The sequence below is a fragment of the Idiotropiscis lumnitzeri genome, chromosome 10 (genome assembly GCF_059441095.1).
Source record: "Idiotropiscis lumnitzeri isolate Australia: NSW breed Sydney's pygmy pipehorse chromosome 10, RoL_Ilum_1.0, whole genome shotgun sequence".
In the NCBI taxonomy this organism is placed as follows: domain Eukaryota; kingdom Metazoa; phylum Chordata; class Actinopteri; order Syngnathiformes; family Syngnathidae; genus Idiotropiscis; species Idiotropiscis lumnitzeri.
Genome location: NC_142400.1, coordinates 6,378,219 through 6,399,592, shown reverse-complemented (window position 1 = coordinate 6,399,592; position 21,374 = coordinate 6,378,219). Strand labels below are relative to the sequence as shown.

Genomic DNA, 21,374 nt, shown 5'->3' with positions numbered 1-21,374 from the left:
TAACCAAAATGAAAAATCCAAAACTATTATGTTGACACACTAATCCTTTGTGTAATTTAAGCATTTCTTTTTAGTATTGACAAAAGTGGCGTACAAATGTATTGAAAAAAAGAGACTGTATTAGAGGTACATAAGATACAAATATGAGTGGAAAAAGATGTTAAGCGCCATGAAAATGGCAATCTCATTTTCATTCTTGTCAGAAGTACAAAATGACATTAAACAGCTTCAAAATGTTGAGAATAAAAAAAAAGCATTAAAAAATGAAAATTCCTAAATGTTGCACAAGTATAAAAATAAAATAAGCATATTAAAAAAAGTCATTGTACACGTTTATCCATCCCGCTTAAAAATGTCATTAAATTAAATTTCAATTAAAATTGATTTCACTGGGGGGGTTAAAAACATCTAAACACTTGCAGGATTCACATACTGAGATTTTTGTTGGCTTTATTTTCATTAAAAAAATTGGAGGTGGGGGATTTCATTACCATTTTTTTGGGAAAAAGCATATAGAACGTTTTAATTGCATTTTATATTTTTTCCCCAATATTTAGTTACTTTGGGGTGGCAGCCCCCCCCCCCCCCGGTTGTGTTTTTTTCAATTTTTTTGTAAACATGGCAATTTCATTTGCCTTGTATTGTATTTCCTATTGACCTGGGTCAGAAAGTTGAGATCCATGAGCAGAAACTCATATCTTGTCCAATGATGCGTTGACTCCTTGCCACGATTTCTTTTGGTCCTGTTGCCGTTTTCTCAAATGACACTATATGGGTAGGAAACTGTTGTTATTATTATTATTATTATTATTTTTTTTTTTAGAAATGCACATAAACATGATAAACAGCTTAAGTAGCCAGATTTGAAAAATAGCAAGGAGCTAAATTAGCCCATTACAGGTGATGCTGTATATAAAATCAATCACAACTGTATATTTAAACACTAAAATGTTCACCCAAACCACAAAATCTTTTTCAAACGGAAGTATGCTAACACAGTAGTTCTCAAACATTTTTTGCAGAACCTCATTTTTGAGATGAAATTAATTTCAGCCATGCTTTGAATTATTCCGGTCATGCAGTTAGGCTTAACCCGCACAAACAACATTGACTTTATATAGAAAACACGTGCTGGAAACGTTGCGTACGCCATTTTGAAAACCACTGAGCTAACATTATGTGAAATGCCACAGACCGGCCAATAGAAATTAGCATAGATAATCTAACAACTACTTCAACACACAATTTCCATGCTGTTTTGGTGTGTGTTACTTACGTAACTCCCCAGGAAGACAATTATAAGTATCAGTACAGCAGAAGCCAAAATGATCACTCCATTATTAGTTTTCAGGAGTGTAACAGGTATGTTGCAATCTGTAAGTGGTCAAAAAAAGTTCAATATTATTATGGGAGCGTCAAACTGACAGTGCAACATACTCGCGGTAAATTGGGATTACTCATTTCATTTTCTATATTTGACTGTTTGTGCCATTTAAACAACAGCTCAAATGTGGCTTTCCTTGTCTCATCATTTCAAAATTGGGGCACACGTAAGTCTAGGGAAGGTTTCGGCGATTCGCACCCGACAGCTTGAGGACCACTTCTCCCTCTTGGTTCCTCTCGCCAACGGGTGCGTACAGGCGGCATTTGTACGTTCCATCATCACCGCACGTCACATTAGGCAGCTGGATGTCACTAGTGCGGTTGTCAAGCACTACCTCCCGCTTCAGGTCCACGTAGTGCTCCATCATGCCGTCGGGCAGCTTGCGAATCACAAGGCCTCGGCGCTGCGGCGTCAGCGTGTCACCGTGAAGCTGCATCTGTCATATCGAGAAGGTTCACTGAGTGAGTGAGGAGGTAGGAGCGGTGCAATATTTCTTTAGATTTATGTCTCGGCGCTCTCGGCTGGAATCCTTGTACTGTCAAAATGTAGTTCTAAATTTAATGGTTATTTTTTAACACATTTTTATTTGTACCGTAAATGTAGATTTTTCATGTTACTAATACTTGTCCCTCACTTAGGAGGCATGTAACTTGGCTTCTAAGATAATTTGTACACATAAAGCCCTAAACACCGATAGGGTGACGACTTGAGGGTTTTTTTCTACCCCCTTTTTTTTTTAATCCTAAGAGGTTTGAAAAGCGTGATTAAAATTTCTGTTCTTAAATTTTAACAGCTCTTAGTTTCTTTAATTTATGACAATTAAGTCATCTATTGCCAACCCATGTAAAAAGGCTCACTGACGTCTATAGCCGCCCGTTGCAGTGAATGAGTAATGGTCAGATTAGTTTAATTTATTTTTGCACTTTGATCCATTAAGAACGTTTCATTTTTAATGTTTTTTTTTTTAAACGCATTACATTTGTTTCCAACATTTTAAAGACATTTAACATCTTTACACTTATCGGACAATGTTGAAAATGAGATTGGCGTTTTTATGTCACTTTATATCTCTTTACACTTGCTCTCTCTCTCTCTCTCTCGCGCGCGCGCGCGCAAATGTCAACACAATAACAGACAACCCAATGCATTACACTATTAGTGTACAGCACTGTAACATTATGCTCTTTTTAAACATGTATTTCGTTTTATATGGAATTCTAAGACCGTTGCAGGCGATAAATAGTGAAAGTGAAAGAAGTAATAATACACTGACATGCGAAAATTGAAAGTGTAAGCACAATGAAAAAAAAAACCCCTCAACGGACACGAATGTAAAATAGCACAAATGTAGTCGATGCATTTATTTACCTTAAACCAGCTGACAAACAGGTACTGCACTCCTGCTTTGAATTGAGCTCTGCACGGTAATGCACAATTTTCACCCAAAACGGCATCAACGACCTGCACTTCCTCACTTATAGCCCAGGTCCCACCTGGCAGAAATAATAAGTTACTTCGAGTAATATATGAAAGTCGTTCATACTGCATTTGAAAATACTCACTGAGGGACAGTAAGAAGAAGGTCATCGGTATTGCTCGCATTGTTGACGCCGAAGACTTGCTTGCTCGTACGACTGTACCAATCGAAGGTAAAAGTTTCCACTCCCAAAGACGAGTCCTATTGGCTGATATTTGTGCCACTATAAACTGAATCTGATTATCATCGATTTGAATGTGAATTGCGTAACTTGAATATTTGAATTGAAAACTGAATATTTGAATTGAAAAAAGAATTATTCAATTTAAAACGGAATAATTGAATTACATAAATTGCATCATTGTTTAATTTGAATCCGAATTTTTAAATCTACAATTTACTTTCAGTTTTCAATTCAATAATTCAGTTTTTTATTCAAATATTCAAGCAATTCACATTCAAATCAATATTCAGATTCAGTTTATAGTGGCACAAATATTACCCCATAATGGTTGCGCATCCTCTCTGTACCGCTTTCTGATAGTGGCCCAGCTACTTGCAGACCACGTCTTTTTTTATATTACGAAAAATAGGAATTTGAACATGACTAGAAATAAAATTTTACCTTCGTCTTGTTCAGTCTTAAGAAAATTAAAATAAAAACAAATGGTTTTAATGTATCAATTAAAAAAAAAATCAAACCAACAAATCTTTAAGCATTTCACAAAACTCAAGCAATTATTAATAAACTTCACATTTAATGGAGTATTTGAACAGTTTTAACATCATTAACGCGTGATTCCTTTGAGTCATGCTCACTATGTTGTCTTGGAATTTGTGTGGAAAAAAAACACCTGTATGAAGATCAATCCTGTGACAACAGCGAAAAGGACACGGATAAAACAAAACATCAGGCAGTTTATCTGAAACACTTCAGAGCACAGTACATGTATTTGAGATACTTTACATCATATTTACACGCCATCCTTTATTTACTTACCGTGCATCAAGAATATATTCACAGAACTTTCACTTTTTCACCATTTTGTTCTGTTCCAGCCCCAACAAGATGGAAGTTTGAGAGGCCAATCTGTGCCAAGCTTGTGGCATCCCATTTTTTCTTTCTTTTTTTTTTACTTTGAACACATTTGCAAACATTTCATATCATCAAATTGTGAGGATGCAGTGTTGTATTGAGAATGTTATTACAAAAAATGTATTCCATTTTGGAATAAAGATGCAAAATAACAAAATGAGGATAAAGTTAAGCCCTGTAAATACTTCTCAATGACACTGAATGCTCATTTGCTTTTTACAAATCAGAAAATAAAAATGGGAACTGAATGAAAGATTAAAATACTTTTTACCCAGCCAAGAAAATGGACACAAAGCAGAATGTTCCTGTAGCAGAGTGCCCCTTTGGCTCTGTACTCATCCCACTGACGTTTTCATCAGCTTGAAGCTTAAATAATGCAAAATGATGACGACGAAGTGACTCTCCCACTTTGTTAATCTTTAGTTTAGGCGCTGCGGGGTCCCTTAACCAGACCCTGCTCTTTGCGCATCACCGGTGCGTGGATGCTGCAGTCCCGAGCCTCGCAGAAACCCGGAATGCCGGCGACTCCCATTATCCCCGTTATTCCCACTGGACCCGGGAAGCCGCGGGCACCGCGCGGACCCTCCATGCCATTTTTAGCAACGCCAGGCTCACCCGGGAAACCTGAGAAAACAATAAAAGTGGTTTTGAAACCACTGAATGAAAAAGTCCCTCGTTTAAAGAAAGTGTTGAGCGACTCTGTTGTTAATGTCTCAGCACCAATTTTAGCTGCTTGAAAACCACCTAGGACACAATCGAAGGAGTATTTAAATTTCATTCTTAGTTTTGAATAGTAATTTTTTTTTTAATTAATAAAATACATTTGATTTTTTTTTAAAAAATGATAGCTGAAAAATATATAAAGGTGGTCGAAGTTTCAAATAGTAAATAATTGTCTTACTGCTTTTTTAAGCGTAACAATGAAAACATGGTCTCACCGGGGACTCCTTGTGGTCCATCAAGTCCTGGGAAGCCTTTTCCTTGATCACCTGCAATTCCTTTAGGACCCTTTTTACCTGTTCAGAAAGTCACTCATCAACTTCCACTCATGAATTAAGAATGATTTTAAAAATGAGGGAGGGGTGTGGGATCCTGACAGCTGACCTCGTTCACCCTGCGCTCCTTTCTCTCCCTCCAGGCCTCGGTCTCCCTGAACACCACGGGCTCCCTTGGATCCAGTTTTGCCCGCTTTGCCCTGCAAGAGACGAAGGGAAAGAAGCGTGTAAATAAATCTAAAAAATATAATTGATACTTTCTTGAATTCAGAAAAATAAATATCCATTTCTGGTCGTCACATAGAGCTGAAAACTTGTCTTACGGTTTTGCCGGCTGATCCGGCGGGTCCTTTGGCTCCGGGGGGTCCGATGAGCGTGCGGTTGTTGATGGGGCAGCCCTGCGTGCACTTAGCCCGGATGGAGGAGGCGTACTGCGAGAGCTGAGCCGTGACCACGCTGCGGCACAGTTGCAGCACCTGCTCGTCCGACAGCCCGGGACCCTGAAGGCAACATTTGCCAACTATAACCCATTTTCCACCTTTACTTCCATTTCTCATTTTCTGTCCCGCTGAAGTATCCTGGTGCCTATTTTATGCAAACATTCTGAAAGAGTCAATTTCAAATAGGACTCACAATGGGACCTCGTACTCCTTTGGATCCGGGTTGGCCTTTGGCACCAGGGTCTCCAAGGGCGCCACGGGCACCTCGGGTTCCCGGGATCCCGGGAGGACCTCCGGGGCCAGAATTGCCTGTCCGACCGACCGCACCTTTTGGACCACGCTGGGAAGACATGGGAGACAATTTTGTGGGAGGGGAAATTATATAGTAAGGAAACGTAAATGACATTTCAACAATTTTTTTCAGTATATTCATATTCAGCTGATGGTCATGTACGATTTTTGTCCTCACGAGAAAGACAATTCTTTCCCGCAATGGTTTTTTTCCCCCACCATTTTATGACAGTTCTACAAGTTAGTTGGAGAACTTTGATATACAAGAAAATGTTAAAAGGCAAAAACACGAATGGGCATTTTGGTTGTACTTGTACTAAGATTTTTCCCAAAAATGGTTGACAGGGCAACTTGACTAGAATGCACAGAGAGTTTGGAAAATCGGATGAAATTAAATTTTTTTTGTCTCTGAAAATAAAAAAGGGTTTTTGGGGAAGCTTTTTGTGTACTGTCGCATATAAAACATCAGGCAAATGCCTTCAAATTCAAGAAAAACAGTACAAAAATAATGAATAAAAATGTTATCAGCATTTTGAACCAGATTGTAATTTTGTTGAACTTCAAAAAGGGGAAACCCTTGCGGCATTAAAATATTTTCATGTGGCTTGACAAACACACCTCTCCTTTGTCTCCACGATCGCCGACCGCCTCCTGAAAGCACAAATCAAAGTCGATCAAGAGTGATATGTAAATAAGTCAAAGGTGCTTGAAAACAGTTCTACCTTTTGTCCTTTTTGGCCCTTTTGTCCTTTCCTGCCCTTTGCGCCCTACACGAGGAAGTAAAAAAAATTACAGTAATTGAGCAAATAATGAGGAGGAAGCAACGCGAGCAGAATTCCCGGACGGAAATTGTCATTTATGATGATGATGATGATGATAATCAGAACATAGAATAGTACTTGACTGGACGAATGCTCTCACCGTGTCGCCGTCCGGTCCGGTCTCGCCTTTGGGCCCCTGCAGAACACAACACACACATCATAAGTTGTGTGGTTGTCAGTGTTGCAGTGTGTGGTGAGTACTCACAAGGGGGCCCTGGAGGCCTTTTGGTCCTGGCTTGCCTGGTATCCCAGCATCTCCTTGCTCTCCTCCAGGACCCTGATGGACCAATTATTTTTTTTTGTAAATATCAAAACAAATGTACAAAGTGAAAATAAAGGTAGGAAACTTTAAAATGTGCACTGCGGGGCTCACTCACCACAGAGCCCATTCTGCCTCGTGGTCCTCGAACACCACGCTCTCCTTTGCTGCCCTGCGACAATTTCATAAAAATAAATCTTCAGCAACACACGCAACTCAGTGAGAGTGCATAAAGTGTCTGTCACCTTAGCCCCGAAGGAACCTGGCTCCCCCATCAGTCCCGGGACACCTATGGGACCCTGAGAAGATAAAACGTGATGATGCAGATGAGAAGCTGATTGCGCAACTTGTATCGGGGTTTGGCAAACTTTTGTGCTTAAGATAATGTATACAGTAGGTAGAGTGCACCTTAGGTACAGTATATGAATTTAAATACACACATCTTCTCCGGGGTCGCCATCGCTGCCTGGAATGCCGCTAAGACCTTTGGTACCCTGCCAGAGAAGTAATAAACAATTTCAAATGTTAATGATTGCACAGTCGGAGTCACTCAATGCACAATCTACACTCATGTCTCTAAAAGCTGATTATTGGCAACTATTTCCACTTTTCCCAAGAACAAAACGATACATGTGTCAAAAATATTTGAGGGGATCCAACAAGAGTGTTTCAGTTACATTTTTCACAAATTCAAGTGATGTGAAATGTACAGACATTTGATATGTGGAGATTACAAGAAAAGCTCCAGCAGGTTTTGGTTTCTTTTTTTTTTAATGTCAAGTGAAACTAACATTCAAAGCTCCCCACAATTCATTTGCATATCCAAATAACTTCCTCTAGTGGGCGGTGTGATTAGTGACTATCAGCAGCTTGGTTTCTACTAATATGAAAACCAAAGTGTCATCTGATTTGTATGCATTTAAGTCACGGTGTTTTTATTTTCTTTTGTTTTTTTTACACCCTTTACGAAAATGAAAACATTCTCACTATTGCAGTACACTTGCATCTGTCATATTGTAGAGCGCCATCACTACCAGCCGAGTTAAAAAAAAAAGGATTTTTGACGTCTTTAGCCGTCAATGGCACTGAACAGCAAAAGGGATTAGCAGACTTCCTTTCCTGTGTGGGCAGAAGACCTACTACCATGATCTTCGGACAAAGGTTAAAATACATGTCCAGTATATAATTTATTCATACATATATATGTTATTTCACATACTGTATGTAAACAGTCTAAAGAACAAAATGTCATACATAAGGACATATTTAGTGAGTACGTGCCTTTGGTCCACTGGGCCCGCGGCCACCCGGCTGACCAGCATAACCCTGAGGGGGACAAACGAGGAAATATTTTTAAAAAAAATTAATAACTGAATACAACCAATGCAAATATATGTAGGCATTTAAATCAAATAAACAGAAATAACTACAGTGGTGCCGTTTTGATACAAGTACCTCGACCTAGGTACAATATGCTTCAAGCCACCACTAGATCGAGTTATGTAAATGAAGCTGTTCATCATTTTGACTCAGATTCCGTACAAGTTGTTCGAATGAAGGTGAGAATAAATGTGACATATTCCAGGTAAAAGCAGCGGATGCGTGCGAGGTGTCCTACATTGTATCCTCTGTCGCCGATGTCTCCTGGGAAGCCAGGAGCTCCAGTCTGGCCCTGCAGGATGAGACGAGACAGAACTCAATAGTGACCTCTACTGGCCAACGGCATTTATAGAGATTTATCATCCTTCCTCCGAGAATTTTTCATTTTCATTTTCTCTTTAATTACCTTGCGTCCATCTGGTCCTTGAAGTCCCACTTTGCCCTCTTCACCCAATGATCCCTGGATAGCAAAAAAACAAAAACAAAAACAAAAACGCTATCATGAATGAGAAGTAAAAGTTAAATTTGTAGTTCTTGAGCTGTCACTTCATTGCCACCTTTGCAACCCTGGCGACACCCTCACGTACGAGCAGGTGATCCGAACTGCATGTAACGACTGCATTGTAAAAGAGCCAAAGTTAGCCACACATGCTAGGTTTGTAGTCGGCATGGGCTAACAGTAGATTCTTGTGAGGAAAAATATAACGGTATTGCGCTATCATCAAAATGACAGCACTAAACTGACCTTATTTGAAATAATTAGGTTAGCTTATCTTTTTAACATGGTAAACCGTCAAAACGAGTCGGCCCATGTCTAGCTGGTAGCCTTCATATTAGAAAGTTGCTAACGGTAAATGTCGCATGTAGTATTTTTTGGGAATGTTCAAGCAATTCAAAATCTGGGAACGGGGATACCTGACTACCTGGTGGGAAAAGATATGTTGACGGTGTGTTTTCAAATCCAAGCGATGCAGCGCGTTACATTCACTCTAACTTTGTTTCGCGAGCTGTCCACTGTCCAGTTCCCTCTTCGTAATTTATTTATTTTTGCTAAACGGAGTTAAATAATACCCTTGGTGTGGTTTTTCCCAAAACATTGTTCTACTTTCAAGACATGCAGGCAGTTGTGAGATATAAGACAACCATTATTTTTTAAATTGCAAACTCCGCTTTTATAAAAGCATATTTCAGACACACCACAAACAAAAAGAAGTTCAACATCAAATTTTTACCTTGGGACCTTTACCTCCACTTGATCCCGGGGTTCCAGCATCACCATGAGAACCCTAAAAAAACAAAATAATTTTAAAGTTTTATTTCAAAATCAAATTGACAATTCAATTGGGTTTCCTTACAGGGTTACCAGGCCCTCCAACTCCTCCTCGCGGTCCTTCCATGCCGGCGTTGCCCTACAAACAGGAAGCATCATGTAACCATGTGACCCCAGATGGTCAAAATTGTAACACTGTCGTTTGTCTTGCGTATGTGTAGCGTCCCAGCCCGTTGAGAAACCACTCAGGTTATTTTTGGCTCTGTTTAAGCTAGCAACCCTGCCAAAATAGTGAATAGTGAACCCCTCCATTTTCGGGGTTCAGATGTACATTGTAAAAGTTTTAAGTAATATGCCTGCTCGTCTCCGTTTATCAGTGGTAATTTGCTTGCCTATGTGTGCTGTCACGTCAAGTTTTGAAATTTTAGAAATGTTTCTCCTGTACTTTAGTTGATATTTTTGTTTGTATTTTTGTTGTGCTCAGTGACCCTGAAGTGGGTAATTGAGATAAACCACCCACCGCAACCTAAACTCGAGTGGTGCTTTGTATGTGGACTTCTGTACGCAATAAAATAACGAATTGCAGAGACAAAGGTCTTCATTTCATGATTGAAAAAGCAGACTGCACATGCTAACTGAAAGAGAGACATGCACCTGGAAGAACTGGTTCAGTCACTTGTTGATGGTATCAGTAATCGTGAAAAGCGGTTGGGACTGCCCCAACTGCTGTGCCATAAACGACTGTATTGTGTGGAAACGTTCTGATTTCATAATTACAATATTTCACTTGTGATCTGTTTATTGACTTTTAGCTATTCAATTAAATATATCCGAGATTCACTTTACTTGGCTTTGACTGGCCAGAATCAGGAATCTTGCTTTGTTGTCATTACCGAATTTGGAACGTGCGAATGCAGATTGCCAGCTTGGAAATGCTTTATACAGAGAACACCATCCGGGCTACATCATTCACACATTGCTTAGTTCATGTAGGTTTTTCTATGTAACCTGACCGTTATTGCAACAACAACAACAAAAAAAGCAAAAAGCGCAGTAATTTGCGTTGTGCCTACCGGTGTGTATTTGTGTTCCCTCTAACACCTGACATTGCCATTCTGTATTTTAAGTAATCATATAGAAAAAACATTTTAGAAGGCTTTCCCAATCCACTGCGAGGCTTGGTCTGTTGGGGTCAAAAAACACAAAACGGCCATAGGACGAAGTTTGTCCAAGTGGAGTTGCCATACTTCAGCGGCAAGTGGAATAGTTCAGCGTCCTTTTTGCGTAACCTCATAAACGTAAATGCCCGTTTTACCTTCAGACCCGGTCCTCCACGCCCACCCCGGTCTCCTATAAGTCCTGGTTCGCCCTGGTTAAAAAATAAATAATCTGTTTATTTTTTTTCTTATTCTTGTATTTTTCTGGTCTTTTCCGGGTCTTTACTCACCATCCCACCAGAGAAACCGGAACCTCCGTCTTCACCTTCGGGTCCGGGATCACCCTAAAATCAAAAGGCCAAATACAGATACAAACTAACAAACAAACAAAAATACTCCCAAGTGGAAGGTGGGTGTATTTATGTTAATGTACTTGATTTTTTTTTTCAGCCAGTTGTGGTGACCATAGCAACATAATCTTTACATCTCTTCCCGTTATATTGAGTAACTCACCACTGGGCCAGCGTCTCCTCTTCGGCCTTGCACTCCTTTTGTTCCTTGATAACCCTAAAAAATTACAAGTCAGTCGTTTATTTCTCCTCATTTTGATTCTTTTATATCATTTGTAGTTTTTCATTGGACAGCGATTTTGGAGCATCACCTCTCTTCCTTGCTGTCCTGGCGTTCCCATTTTACCCTGCAGACCTCGCAAGCCCTGACAGGACGCGAGGAGAGCAGATAAGTCTTCTGAGAAGTCGTTCTAGAGGTCTAGAGCGTTTTGACGCGTGGGTTTACCTTGGATCCGGCGAAGCCAGCGAATCCCGGCTCGCCGGGTTCACAGTCGCACTCGGTGGGACCCTCCTCGCCGAGGCCTAAGTCGCCACCCGACTCTTCTGAGGATCCGGTGTCAGGGCCTTGGTGCTTATACGGAACCTGAAAAAGTGATATGTTAAGGTCTAGTATTAATATCAGTGATCGCAGCTTGTATTTTCGACACTGCGATCTTGATACCAGACTCAAGTTTACAACGTGACATGTTTTTTTTTTTTTTTAATGAAATCTTGCTATCAATATTAGTTAAAGCAGCCTCCGTTTTACTTGTACACATGTTTTAAATATTGCTATTGACGACACCAGTTTCTAGTTGAACTCTAAACATGTTATCCGTATATAGAGGCATCAGCCATAACAGTTTCTAGTTTTTTTTTTAATTGCTTGCATCACCAATGATACCCTTTATTTTACAACTTAATTTTTTGTTGGATTTTCTTTTTTTTTTTTCTATTAGGAACTTCTAGACCAGGAGTAGGCAAACCTATTGATTGGCGGGCCACAATGGGTTCTAAAATTTGACAGAGGGGCCGGACCAGGAGCAGATGATGGAGTGTTTTGGTAACCTCACCTCATCAGAGAAAAAAAAATACATTTAATTTGAAATAAAAATGAACAAAAGCACTACAACAATATATATGTTTTTGAAAAACCACAGTATTTAGAAAATAAAACGTGAACAAGGTTTATTCATTTAATTTTTTTCAAGTTTGGCGGGCCGGACTTAAACATTTAACGGGCTGTATGTGGCCCCCGGGCCGTAGTTTGCCCACACCTGTTCTATATCATCCTCGATTTTACGATGCAAAATTTATTTTTAATATTTCATAAAATATTTAATAGTTTAATTTGTGCGGGGGAGGCGTTGTGCTCCTGTTGTTCGTGTAAAACGTAAATTTGTTTTTTGAATATTTTTTTTTAAATTTTGAATATTTTCCCTGTGCATATCAATGTGCGTCAAATATATGCAGCTTTTTCGCTATTTTATCCTTGTGCCCCACGATCATCAGGGGTCAACTGTAGTTGCAAAGGACACCTTGACCTGTTAGTAGGGTGCGAGGGACATGAAATTGTGTTCCTCGTCCATATTCTGTATCCGGGTCTGTTGCCCCCACAAGCTACACCACTGCATTTGTGCGCACCCACCTTCCTCCGACCCAGCTTGTCCTCCTTGGCGTAGTGTGACTCTGTGGGAGTGACATAGGGGAAGGCGTCCTCTGTGATCATGGTGACTTGGGTGGGGGCGGGCCCGTAGGGGTCGTAGTCGTCCTCGTCGGGATTCTGGTCCTCGTCATAACCATGCGAAGACTCTGGTGGAGATGACGATGTCGGTTAGTTTGAGATTCACTCACCAGTGGCCATTCTGGAGGCCCTTTCACACAGAGATCCTGCAAAATAGCCGCATTAGAGCCGTAACAGAAAATTTGCCATTTAACCAACTTTGCCTCAGTGGAACATCTTGGTGAATTTTCACACAGCAACAAGGCATCCCTGAATTGAATCATTTTTAACGTCTAAAATCATTGGATTGCGTTCAACACAACAGTTTGAGTCTCAGATCTGTGTCAACACACCAATTCAACTCAGCTTTATTCATTAAGCACTTTAAAAACAATCGCAGTTGATGCAAAGTCCTGTACAAAAACGAAAATCAAAGATATAAACATATAAAACAATAAAACGTGGAATACAATAAAACACTCAAATGAGTGCAGAGTCTCATGCTGAGTTGTAGTCCAAAGAATAGACTTCGGTACCTCCAGAAAAAATTGGTCAGCTGACCTGAGGCACCAGGTAGGAGCGTAGAAGATGGACATGACTACTTAATCAATTTGCAGATTGAACATTATAAAAAAATAAATAAATCCAGCTTTGAGGGACAGCGTGAAAGGGCCCAACAAAATTACTGCCTCAGAGCTCTAATGGAAGATCTGACATTTTATCTGCCTTTGCCTTTCACACAGAATCCAGCCAAGCAGGACCTTGCCACTTTCACACAATCATACGACAGCTCCATAAGTTTGAAGGCAACATAATAGGGACTCGTCAGGATTTGCCTGACTATCGGCGCTGATTTTTTACCATCTAATAATTTAAAGTAATTTATACAGGGCAGATTATTTTACAGGCGGTGTGAAAGGGGATTGATGGCAGTGATGGGCAAATGAAGCTTCAAATCTGCTTCATGAACCAGTTGTAATATTTGTAGATCAACATTGGGCTGAAAGCACACCGACTTGCCATTTCTTAAAAGCTATATTCAAGACAACAGTGCCATCTAGAGGACGCAAAAATACAACAACTGTTTCATGAAGCAAATTTGAAGCTTCATTTCCCCATCACTACGTGATGGCACTATTTTCTTTGTTTCTAATATTTTATAATTCATACAGAACAGCAATTCATTTTTGGTCGAATGTCACCTAAATTCATCTTCAAAGCACATCAGACTTTAAGTACACCTTAAAATCCATGTGACCGACCTGGCTGCCGGGGCCTCAAGTGGTCATAGTCCAGGATTGAGCCCTCAAAGGTGTGATCCTCACCTGCATAGTTCAGCAACACATAAATGATTAATTGATTAATCTGATGCATCCAAAAGATGATATCCGTCAGGTGTGTTGGCCCAAACCCGAGTGGTCTCCGGAATATTCCTCCTGGCAGAGAGCGCAGACGATGCACAGCAGCAGAACGAGCAGCGTCCAGGGTGAGGACGCCTGGGAACAAACAGGTTAACACGTTAAATGAGCTTGTTATCCTTTATTTCCAAAGTCGTATTTTAACTTAGTTGAATTTGGTCCGTGACTGAGCCCGTAGTTCATTTTAATAATTTTCCAAAATAGGACAGAAATTAAGAATGCTGCGCAGGTGTTAGCTAACGAAGTTCAAAGCGTGCCTTTGCTGATGAGGAGAGGAGCTTGTTTCCTCAAAAAAAACAAAAAAAAAACAACACACTCAAACCTGCCATTTTAGCCATTTTGTTTCTATAAATTCAACTTCTCAGACCAAGAAGAAGAAAGGAGCCCGATGGAAGGCCATCATGGTGTCCATTGAAGTAGAATATTTGTGAAAAACGGTGGATTTATTTCAAAAGCAAATGCTTACAGCGACAGTATTGCTCTTTAGTGTGATGCATTTTGGATTCAAATTGATATTTTTTATGACAAGAGATTTCTTTATGATGAAATGCTGACAAAAAAAGCCGTAAATTGACGTGAAATGAAGAAATGGAAAACAACTCATTTATGAAACTAACATATTAATACAGTAAGGCAACTTATTAAATATTACCGAATCGCTGTGTTGTGCTTTTTTGGTGTTATTGTTAGTATATCTTTAAATATATATATATATATATATATATATATATGTGTGTATGTATGTATGTAAAATCTGAATATTTTTGTTAAGAATCATTTTATTGCTGAGTCTTACTGAAGGCACATTAGAAGCTCATTTTGACAATTTTCTTTTTTTTTTTGGGAGGCTTCCCTGCAAACTACTCATATGAGGAGCTGGCTGTTCAACTTTCAACCAATCACATGCAACATGGGGACGTGCTAGTTTGCATATGACTGCAAAATGGCACAAAACAAACAAAAGAAAACAAAGGCAGACATAGAAAGAGGACTAGTTATATATTTGAATCAGATTCAAGCGCAATTACTTTGATGAGTGTCTAAAAATGGAACTTCTAAATATGTTGAGAGTAAAAGATGCTTTTCATATGAAGGCAGAGGGTGGTCTTTAGTGCTCTCAGAAGTACTTTTTTATGTTGAAAATGTAATAAAATATTAAGACATGTCAAGCCATGCAACAATCGTATAAGAAAATACACTGTCGGATAATGAGTGCAATCGTTCTTGTGTGTATTTGGATTGGAGACAAAACGTAAAAGTCGTCTTGCAAATTTGTTCATCTGCTGAAAATACGATTGCTTGATTTTTCTTTTCTTTTTTACATTTTTAAAATCGATACGATGTTATGAGGATTTTTTATTTTATTTTAAAGTTAGGATGCACGATGCTTTGCTTATTCTTCAACATTTAATTACTGATCTGAGCAAGCATGAGTAAAAGGCCAGAAATATTCAGTTTTAATATTTTCTATAAAAGGAAAAAAACATCTTCAATATAAGCACATAAACTTGAGATTGAAAAGTGGCGTGGAAACAACACAGATGACCCCACTGGACCCCAAGGCCAGCGAGGTGACAGAATTAAAGCCTTTCCTTCTTTTCTTTTCTCTGCTTTTTATTTTATTTTTTTTTATTATGGATAGTGCCCATTTTACTTCGGGTTACTTTTGGAACCTGCAAATGTTCATCAAACCACACACCACAGCAGTGATTCTCAACTACAGTATAGATATTTAATGTACAAATAAATCAATGTTGTAAGGCAGAGAAATAAGTGAATGATCTGATTTTGATGTTTGTATTTCGCTTTTACGTGACCATTTTCATAAATGTGCATGTTCCTCCTCCTCCTGATGTGGTCAGAAATTATGTTTTTGAGATCAAGTGTTTTTCCAAAGACTACTTTTGTTTAAACTATACACAAAAAAATCGCACCGTTTAAAAAAAACAAAAAAACTCCAGGGTATTTTGACAATTTTCTGCAATTTCGAAATTACTTAATTTTGGAGTTACGTTGTCAGTAGTTTATATAACAAAATTAAACTCGATTTACTCATAAGTGGCTAAAACTTTTTATTTTTATTATTTTATATTTTATTTTATTTATTTTTCAGAGGTCTCATTTTTTTTCTGCATCTCATGTATAAAATCAGGTGATGACCTGATGACCACGTGCTATTAAACTAGAATTTCCCCTAATTGAGGAAACTAACGAAGGCTTATTGCTTTTTGACTGATGGCTTTTTACATGCTATAAAGCTCCATATTTAAAATAATAAAAAAAAACATTACACTTGTTTAAAAAAGATAAAATAATACTATCCTTTGCGATTTGTTTGCAACCTCAGTTCTTCCTCTGTTCTCCTCTACTCTTTGAGGTCTGCTGAGCCACCACAAGGCCGTATCATCCCGCTCACCTTTTCACTGGAGGCTCCCATGGTGCTGCGCAGCCAAAGTCCTCTCAAAACACTCCACACCGCCGACAGGAACAAAGCACACAAACGAAGCAGCTACGATGCCGGCTCGGCTGGTCCTCACTGCATGTTTCAACCGGTTGCCCTCCTGGATGCTCGTGTCTCTGGCTCTCTGCAGGAGCCCTCAGGTTCCCAGGAGGCTGGCGGGACCCTCGCTGGCGTTTCTCGTCCAATACGTCTTCTTCTCAACAGGGTGAGAAATACCTGAGGCAGAGTCCGGCATTGGCAGAGTAGGAGAGGAGACAGGATGGAAAGTGTGCAGATTGAGGTCAAGCAGGTGTGCACGGGCAAAAGGAAAGAATAAAAATACATCATAAGGACTTGGATTTTTTTGGGAGGGGGGGCTAAATTCAACATTTTCTAACAAATCCCATGGAAAACGACCATAAAATGCTGAATGCCACATTCCTGCGCTGAATCATCTGCAGTTCTCGGAATGCTACAAACTATTTGGATTTTATTTTAGCTAAATGGGAGGTGGTGTATAGCTCATTTTATACATGAATATCAAACGACTCAACCGAGTTAAATAAAAGAAAAAAGTGACCTCTGAACCTCCACTGGTGTTACATACCAGTCCACATTCCGTGGCTTCAAAATCCTGCCAGCCAATCAGGTTGGGACTGCTGAGCCTGATCCACGTTGATAAACAGAAAAAAAGAGCAAAAATATTTCTCACTTTTACGCTCCTCGTAAACTCAATATAGGTATAAAAAGTCATTAAAATAAATATTTAGTTTAAATGGTGATTTAATTCACAAGAAATTACGTCCGATTTAACGAACGTAATTTGACGTAGTACCAACACAAACCGCGAGCGGCAGCAATGCACTTGAGGTCATTTCATACTGCCCAATATTTGAAAAAAGAAGACGTAGATTATTAAAAGAATTAAACAGAAACTGGGTCAGCTGTTGTTTATCAGGTCAGTCAACTACTGCAGTGGCCGTTTATTGCCGTTTCTTAACTTTAACGTTTCTATTATGGTAAAATGATGTTGCGCAACCACCCAACTAACAGGTTGTACCTCTATTCCGTGTTTAAAATGGCCAATTTATCTTCACGTTCTGGCATTCCAACAGGAACGATACGCCTCTCACAAAAAACTCCTGATTGGGCGGCGTCCAAAATAGTGCGAAAGTGTAGTTTGGACTATGACGATAACATTTTCATCAGGTCAGAATAATTAAAACATTCATTGGGGTTATAAAAACCTGACCAGCAAGTCAACAAGACAACCGGAAATAGGAATTTGAATACAAGATGCCGGGATAGCCGCTATCTTAAACTCCATCGCAGTGGCAGTTTCTTGCCAACTGTTATCGTTTATATTGTGGGAACATCCATTAGAGCAAATGTGATAAAAAAAAATTAAAAAAACTAAAACATTGCACCTCCTTGACACAGTACGTATCACCAAGACAATGTTTCCAGTTTATGTGCATACTTGATTGCAGTTTTCTATCTAATTAGTCATTAACTTCCACCTGACCAAAAGACTCTCTTCTGATTGAATGACTGTAATTGAATGTAATTTTGTAGTGCAAACATACTTTTATATGTTCAATCTCAACAACAACAAAACAAATGTTACTGTAAAAAAGTGCAATGTTGCCGTTGCACAACTTTATTGAATTATGCGGTTAGGAACTGTCACGCCTTCCTCGCTCATTTTTCTTTTTCTTTTTCTTCTTCTTGCTGTCGTGGGGTCTGGCGTCTGGGGAGCGGGAGTCCCTGTGAACATCCGGACAGTTAAGATTAATAGAAGAACACGGGGAATTGTGACATCATGGTAATCACAGGAAAACAACCTTTTCCTTTTCTTCTTCTTGCTTTCTTTTTCGCGACTCCTCTCGCGGCTATGGTGGCGTCTGGTCCGCGATCGACGGGACTCGGAGGACAAGGACCGCCGTTCATCCGGCCGACGCCTGTCGAACACAAGTTGGCATGTAATGAACATGTGGACCGTTGCTTGTAGTGGAAAAAGAAGATTCGAAGAACCTTTGGGATGTTCCTTCTCTGGCCTCCTCCTCCTCTTCCTTGTCATCCTCTTCATGCTCATCCTTCCACTGTCTGGCGAGCTCCTCCGAGTGGACCTGGATGACTTCCCTGATAACCTGCGGAGCGATGCGATTTTTACAGCCTCATAAAAAAACGACATTTGACTTTACACCTGGTGGCTCGTACCTCTGTGTAGGACTTTTTCGTGATATGGACGTTTTTGGCGCGGTAAGACTGCCGCCGCCTTTTGTAGTCTCGCATCTCCGCCATTAGCTCCAGATGTGTCTTTGGCTCGTTCTGTTGTTCAGCTAACACAAACAGTTGTTTTGCTAAGAATTCATCTTCAAATGGAATGACTTATTTCCAGAGGTGGCAAACGTCATCACACTCTGTATAGAAGTTAAACTACAGATAGTTGTGTTTAAAAATAAAAATCGTGAAAGTACTGATGCAGCACCTTTACATAGTTTAAAAAAAGTACAAAATCAGAAATTTACAATAGTATAATTCTTGTTTCTATAACTTCGCAAAAAGTGATGCTACTCCTCTCATTTCAACACAGTTCCTGATGACCAAGATGGTGTCGAAGCACTACTTTTGTCTCAATGAAGCACCTCAAATCACTTCAATATCATTCCTTAGCACCAAGATGCCAGCAAAAGAACAACTTTTGTCTAAATGAAGCTCCTCAACTCACATCATTATATAGTAGTTGCCAAAGGATGTCTTAAGCACAAAAACAAAGGATAATAAGTTGCACACACGCCCCAAAAAAAAAAAAAAAAAGAAAGAATCAAGTACAGATACCTGAAAAATCTACTTAAGTGCAGTAACTATTTATATTTTCGCTTATGTCTTACCCTTCTTCAGCTTTGACACCAAATCTACATAGAGCTCCTCATTGCCCGAGTCGGCGACGGCCTTCTCTTGGTTGAGGACGCCGACGACGTGGTCGTACAGCGCCAGCCGGTCGGCCACAGTGAGGTCACACACGGCTCGCTTGTGGTTCTGCGGCACGTCCAAGGGCTGGTAGGAGTACTGACCTGCCGGACCAACAGAGATCAATTAGACACAGAGAAAAAGTGACAATATAAAGCATCAATATTGTCAGTTTATTAATTTAAAAGGCAACATTATGAGTAAGATTGTTTTTGTGTCTGGAGTGCATATTCAACCATCAAATGTGAAACTAACTTGTCAATATTTTGTTAGCGGGCTATTTCTCCAAAAACGCTGACTTAATACCGTCCCAGCATCGAGTTTCTCTGCAAATTAATTGGGGGCTACACTGACTAAAGAGGTGCCATTTTCAAGCAAAGTTTGCGACAGTAATTGACAAAGTCTAATTTGGTCTGCCTCTGTTTGAGTTAGCCTGAGTTGAGTGGAGTAGTGGCTCTCCTTATTTCCCGTGTGACCACATCTGCAGTCTCTACAGTTCTCCAATAACACCACATACCGTGGCTAAAATTGTTGCTAATATTGATCAAAAATAGGACTGAAAGAGGTCGATGAGTCACCAAGTTGGCAACACTGAGAACTAGTGAGCATCCCCTGCGCTTGTCAGTGGTTGGATAGCACATGATTTTAATAAGGTAATGCGCACACAAGTGACAGAACTTCCAACAACTAATAGTCAACCCAGTGATGCAGAAAACACACAGACATAAAAAAAAGTTGTAAAACGCATACCAGTGCTACTTCAACCCCAGCATTTTGTGCAAGGAAATTAATTTGCGTAAGTAAGCGCTCCGCTGCCCTCGAGTGGTCAATCGTGGCAAAACAGTGCAGTACTTGTGGTAGGGATTTAAAGGTCAGTCAAAGGTCATAGTTCGGTAGTAGGTACAGTGGTTAGACGACTGACTGGTTCACAGTGAGTTCAGTTTTGAACAGAACAAAGTCGGTACCTTGCCAGAAGACGCCCTCCATCTTCATGAGTGGTGCAGCAGCTCTGGCCTGTAGGATCACCTGGTTCTGAAGGCTTTTGTCTGCGGGAAGACAGAAGCTTGTGATATTATATCGGAAACACCATAAACGTGTTTTACTCAGGGAAATCGTCACTCACCCATCGTAAAGCTGCGGACGCTGGTGTTGACGTAAGACGCAGAAGTGTCACACATCTCCGCCTGTGTGACAGCAAAATGTTATTTTCCCCACAAGTTAAAGATGAGCCAGCACCATCGTGTCACCTGCTCCTCGGAAGAGTAACCCATCCTTGTGAGGTAACATAATGCTTTGTGCCTCTCCATGCTGCGCACGGGTACGCGATGACCAGGATCGTATGGACACAGCTCCATTGGTTCCTGGTTTGAAAACATGAAAAAATGTATTTTTTAAAAATATCTTTTCAAGAAAAAAAAATCCAAGTTGCGTTCTGGTTAGTACACCCCTTAGTTAATCATCCCCTGACATCTGATTTTTGGCCTGTCTTATTGCAGCCCCCCCCCCCAACTCCACCACCCACCTCGTGTTTTTTTTTAACTATCCCTTCTGAAGTGCTTTTTTTTATATAAATAAACCTGACTTGATAACTCGAGATTGTTGTTTTAGCTGAAATTGTTCAGTTATGTTATGGTTACCTTATCCTGCTCGCAGTCCTGCGACCATCCCAGTGCATCGTACATGTGTTGTATCTGCTTCTGGCAATGTTCGGTAAACTCCACCAACTCCTGTAGGCGCTCACTTCGCTCCGGCAGGGTTGTGATTTTCAAAGAGTCCGACATTTTAGGGGAGATCGGTACAACTAGAGAGAGAAACTCAATCAAAAAATCACCGATGATTGATTCCTGCTGATACAAACTCCGCCATGTTATCTCAGAACGGGTGATTTTCTTCTGTGTGTGTGTTAAAATCGTACCTGTTT

At 40.0% G+C, this 21,374-nt stretch overlaps 3 protein-coding genes and 1 long non-coding RNA gene across 7 annotated transcripts; 1 reads left to right on the top strand and 3 right to left on the bottom strand.

The window, feature by feature from the left end:
• Positions 1 to 101: 101 nt before the first annotated feature.
• Positions 102 to 3,044, bottom strand: cd83 (CD83 molecule). Of its 2 annotated transcripts, XM_088306416.1 has the most exons (5): positions 2,947 to 3,044; positions 2,753 to 2,877; positions 1,583 to 1,820; positions 1,277 to 1,374; positions 102 to 767 (listed from the first exon to the last, which is right to left on the bottom strand). In XM_088306416.1, the coding sequence occupies exons 1-5, from the start codon at positions 2,984 to 2,986 to the stop codon at positions 693 to 695; spliced, it is 576 nt and encodes a 191-aa protein (XP_088162542.1). In that variant the 5' UTR covers positions 2,987 to 3,044; the 3' UTR covers positions 102 to 692. The 2 variants fall into 2 exon arrangements, with proteins under 2 accessions (XP_088162542.1, XP_088162543.1); XM_088306417.1 differs by lacking the exon at positions 1,277 to 1,374.
• A 595-nt stretch (positions 3,045 to 3,639) lies between these two features.
• LOC148328838 (uncharacterized) lies at positions 3,640 to 18,092 on the bottom strand. Of its 2 annotated transcripts, XM_088306404.1 has the most exons (27): positions 17,088 to 18,092; positions 16,457 to 16,717; positions 14,034 to 14,118; positions 13,885 to 13,947; positions 12,548 to 12,711; positions 11,366 to 11,503; positions 11,232 to 11,285; positions 11,084 to 11,137; positions 10,861 to 10,914; positions 10,729 to 10,782; positions 9,499 to 9,552; positions 9,376 to 9,429; positions 8,550 to 8,603; positions 8,382 to 8,435; positions 8,045 to 8,089; positions 7,204 to 7,257; positions 7,009 to 7,062; positions 6,882 to 6,935; positions 6,710 to 6,781; positions 6,605 to 6,640; positions 6,406 to 6,450; positions 6,302 to 6,334; positions 5,586 to 5,732; positions 5,276 to 5,452; positions 5,062 to 5,152; positions 4,896 to 4,973; positions 3,640 to 4,581 (listed from the first exon to the last, which is right to left on the bottom strand). In XM_088306404.1, the coding sequence occupies exons 2-27, from the start codon at positions 16,475 to 16,477 to the stop codon at positions 4,382 to 4,384; spliced, it is 1,989 nt and encodes a 662-aa protein (XP_088162530.1). In that variant the 5' UTR covers positions 16,478 to 16,717; positions 17,088 to 18,092; the 3' UTR covers positions 3,640 to 4,381. The 2 variants fall into 2 exon arrangements, with proteins under 2 accessions (XP_088162530.1, XP_088162531.1); XM_088306405.1 differs by lacking the exon at positions 17,088 to 18,092 and having other exon boundaries at positions 16,457 to 16,898.
• LOC148328839 (uncharacterized) lies at positions 10,685 to 14,742 on the top strand. The gene is made up of 2 exons (XR_015845575.1): positions 10,685 to 10,979; positions 11,200 to 14,742. It is a non-coding gene; the product is annotated as an uncharacterized LOC148328839 (long non-coding RNA).
• Positions 18,093 to 18,103: 11 nt separating the features above from the next.
• Positions 18,104 to 21,372, bottom strand: snrnp48 (small nuclear ribonucleoprotein 48 (U11/U12)). 2 transcript variants are annotated; one of them, XM_088306413.1, is made up of 9 exons: positions 21,091 to 21,371; positions 20,701 to 20,814; positions 20,577 to 20,637; positions 20,419 to 20,499; positions 19,375 to 19,557; positions 18,701 to 18,822; positions 18,515 to 18,630; positions 18,325 to 18,441; positions 18,104 to 18,247 (listed from the first exon to the last, which is right to left on the bottom strand). In XM_088306413.1, the coding sequence occupies exons 1-9, from the start codon at positions 21,232 to 21,234 to the stop codon at positions 18,157 to 18,159; spliced, it is 1,029 nt and encodes a 342-aa protein (XP_088162539.1). In that variant the 5' UTR covers positions 21,235 to 21,371; the 3' UTR covers positions 18,104 to 18,156. The 2 variants fall into 2 exon arrangements, with proteins under 2 accessions (XP_088162539.1, XP_088162538.1); XM_088306412.1 differs by having other exon boundaries at positions 18,104 to 18,441; positions 21,091 to 21,372.
• Positions 21,373 to 21,374: the final 2 nt, after the last annotated feature.

Coding starts and splice junctions, on each gene's coding strand:
- LOC148328838 (XM_088306404.1), bottom strand. CDS start 16,477: ATGGGAGCCTCCAGTGAAAAG. Junction 6,641..6,709: donor AAGGCCTCCAGGGCCCCCTT/GTGAGTACTCAC, acceptor TGTGTTCTGCAG/GGGCCCAAAGGCGAGACCGG. Junction 5,153..5,275: donor CCGGATCAGCCGGCAAAACC/GTAAGACAAGTT, acceptor CGTCTCTTGCAG/GGCAAAGCGGGCAAAACTGG.
- snrnp48 (XM_088306412.1), bottom strand. CDS start 21,234: ATGTCGGACTCTTTGAAAATCACAACCCTGCCGGAGCGAAGTGAGCGC. Junction 20,815..21,090: donor AGGACTGCGAGCAGGATAAG/GTAACCATAACA, acceptor TTTTCAAACCAG/GAACCAATGGAGCTGTGTCC. Junction 19,558..20,418: donor GGAGGGCGTCTTCTGGCAAG/GTACCGACTTTG, acceptor TTGGTCCGGCAG/GTCAGTACTCCTACCAGCCC.
- cd83 (XM_088306416.1), bottom strand. CDS start 2,986: ATGCGAGCAATACCGATGACCTTCTTCTTACTGTCCCTCA. Junction 2,878..2,946: donor CTTCTTCTTACTGTCCCTCA/GTGAGTATTTTC, acceptor TATTTCTGCCAG/GTGGGACCTGGGCTATAAGT. Junction 1,821..2,752: donor TGTTTGTCAGCTGGTTTAAG/GTAAATAAATGC, acceptor TCGATATGACAG/ATGCAGCTTCACGGTGACAC.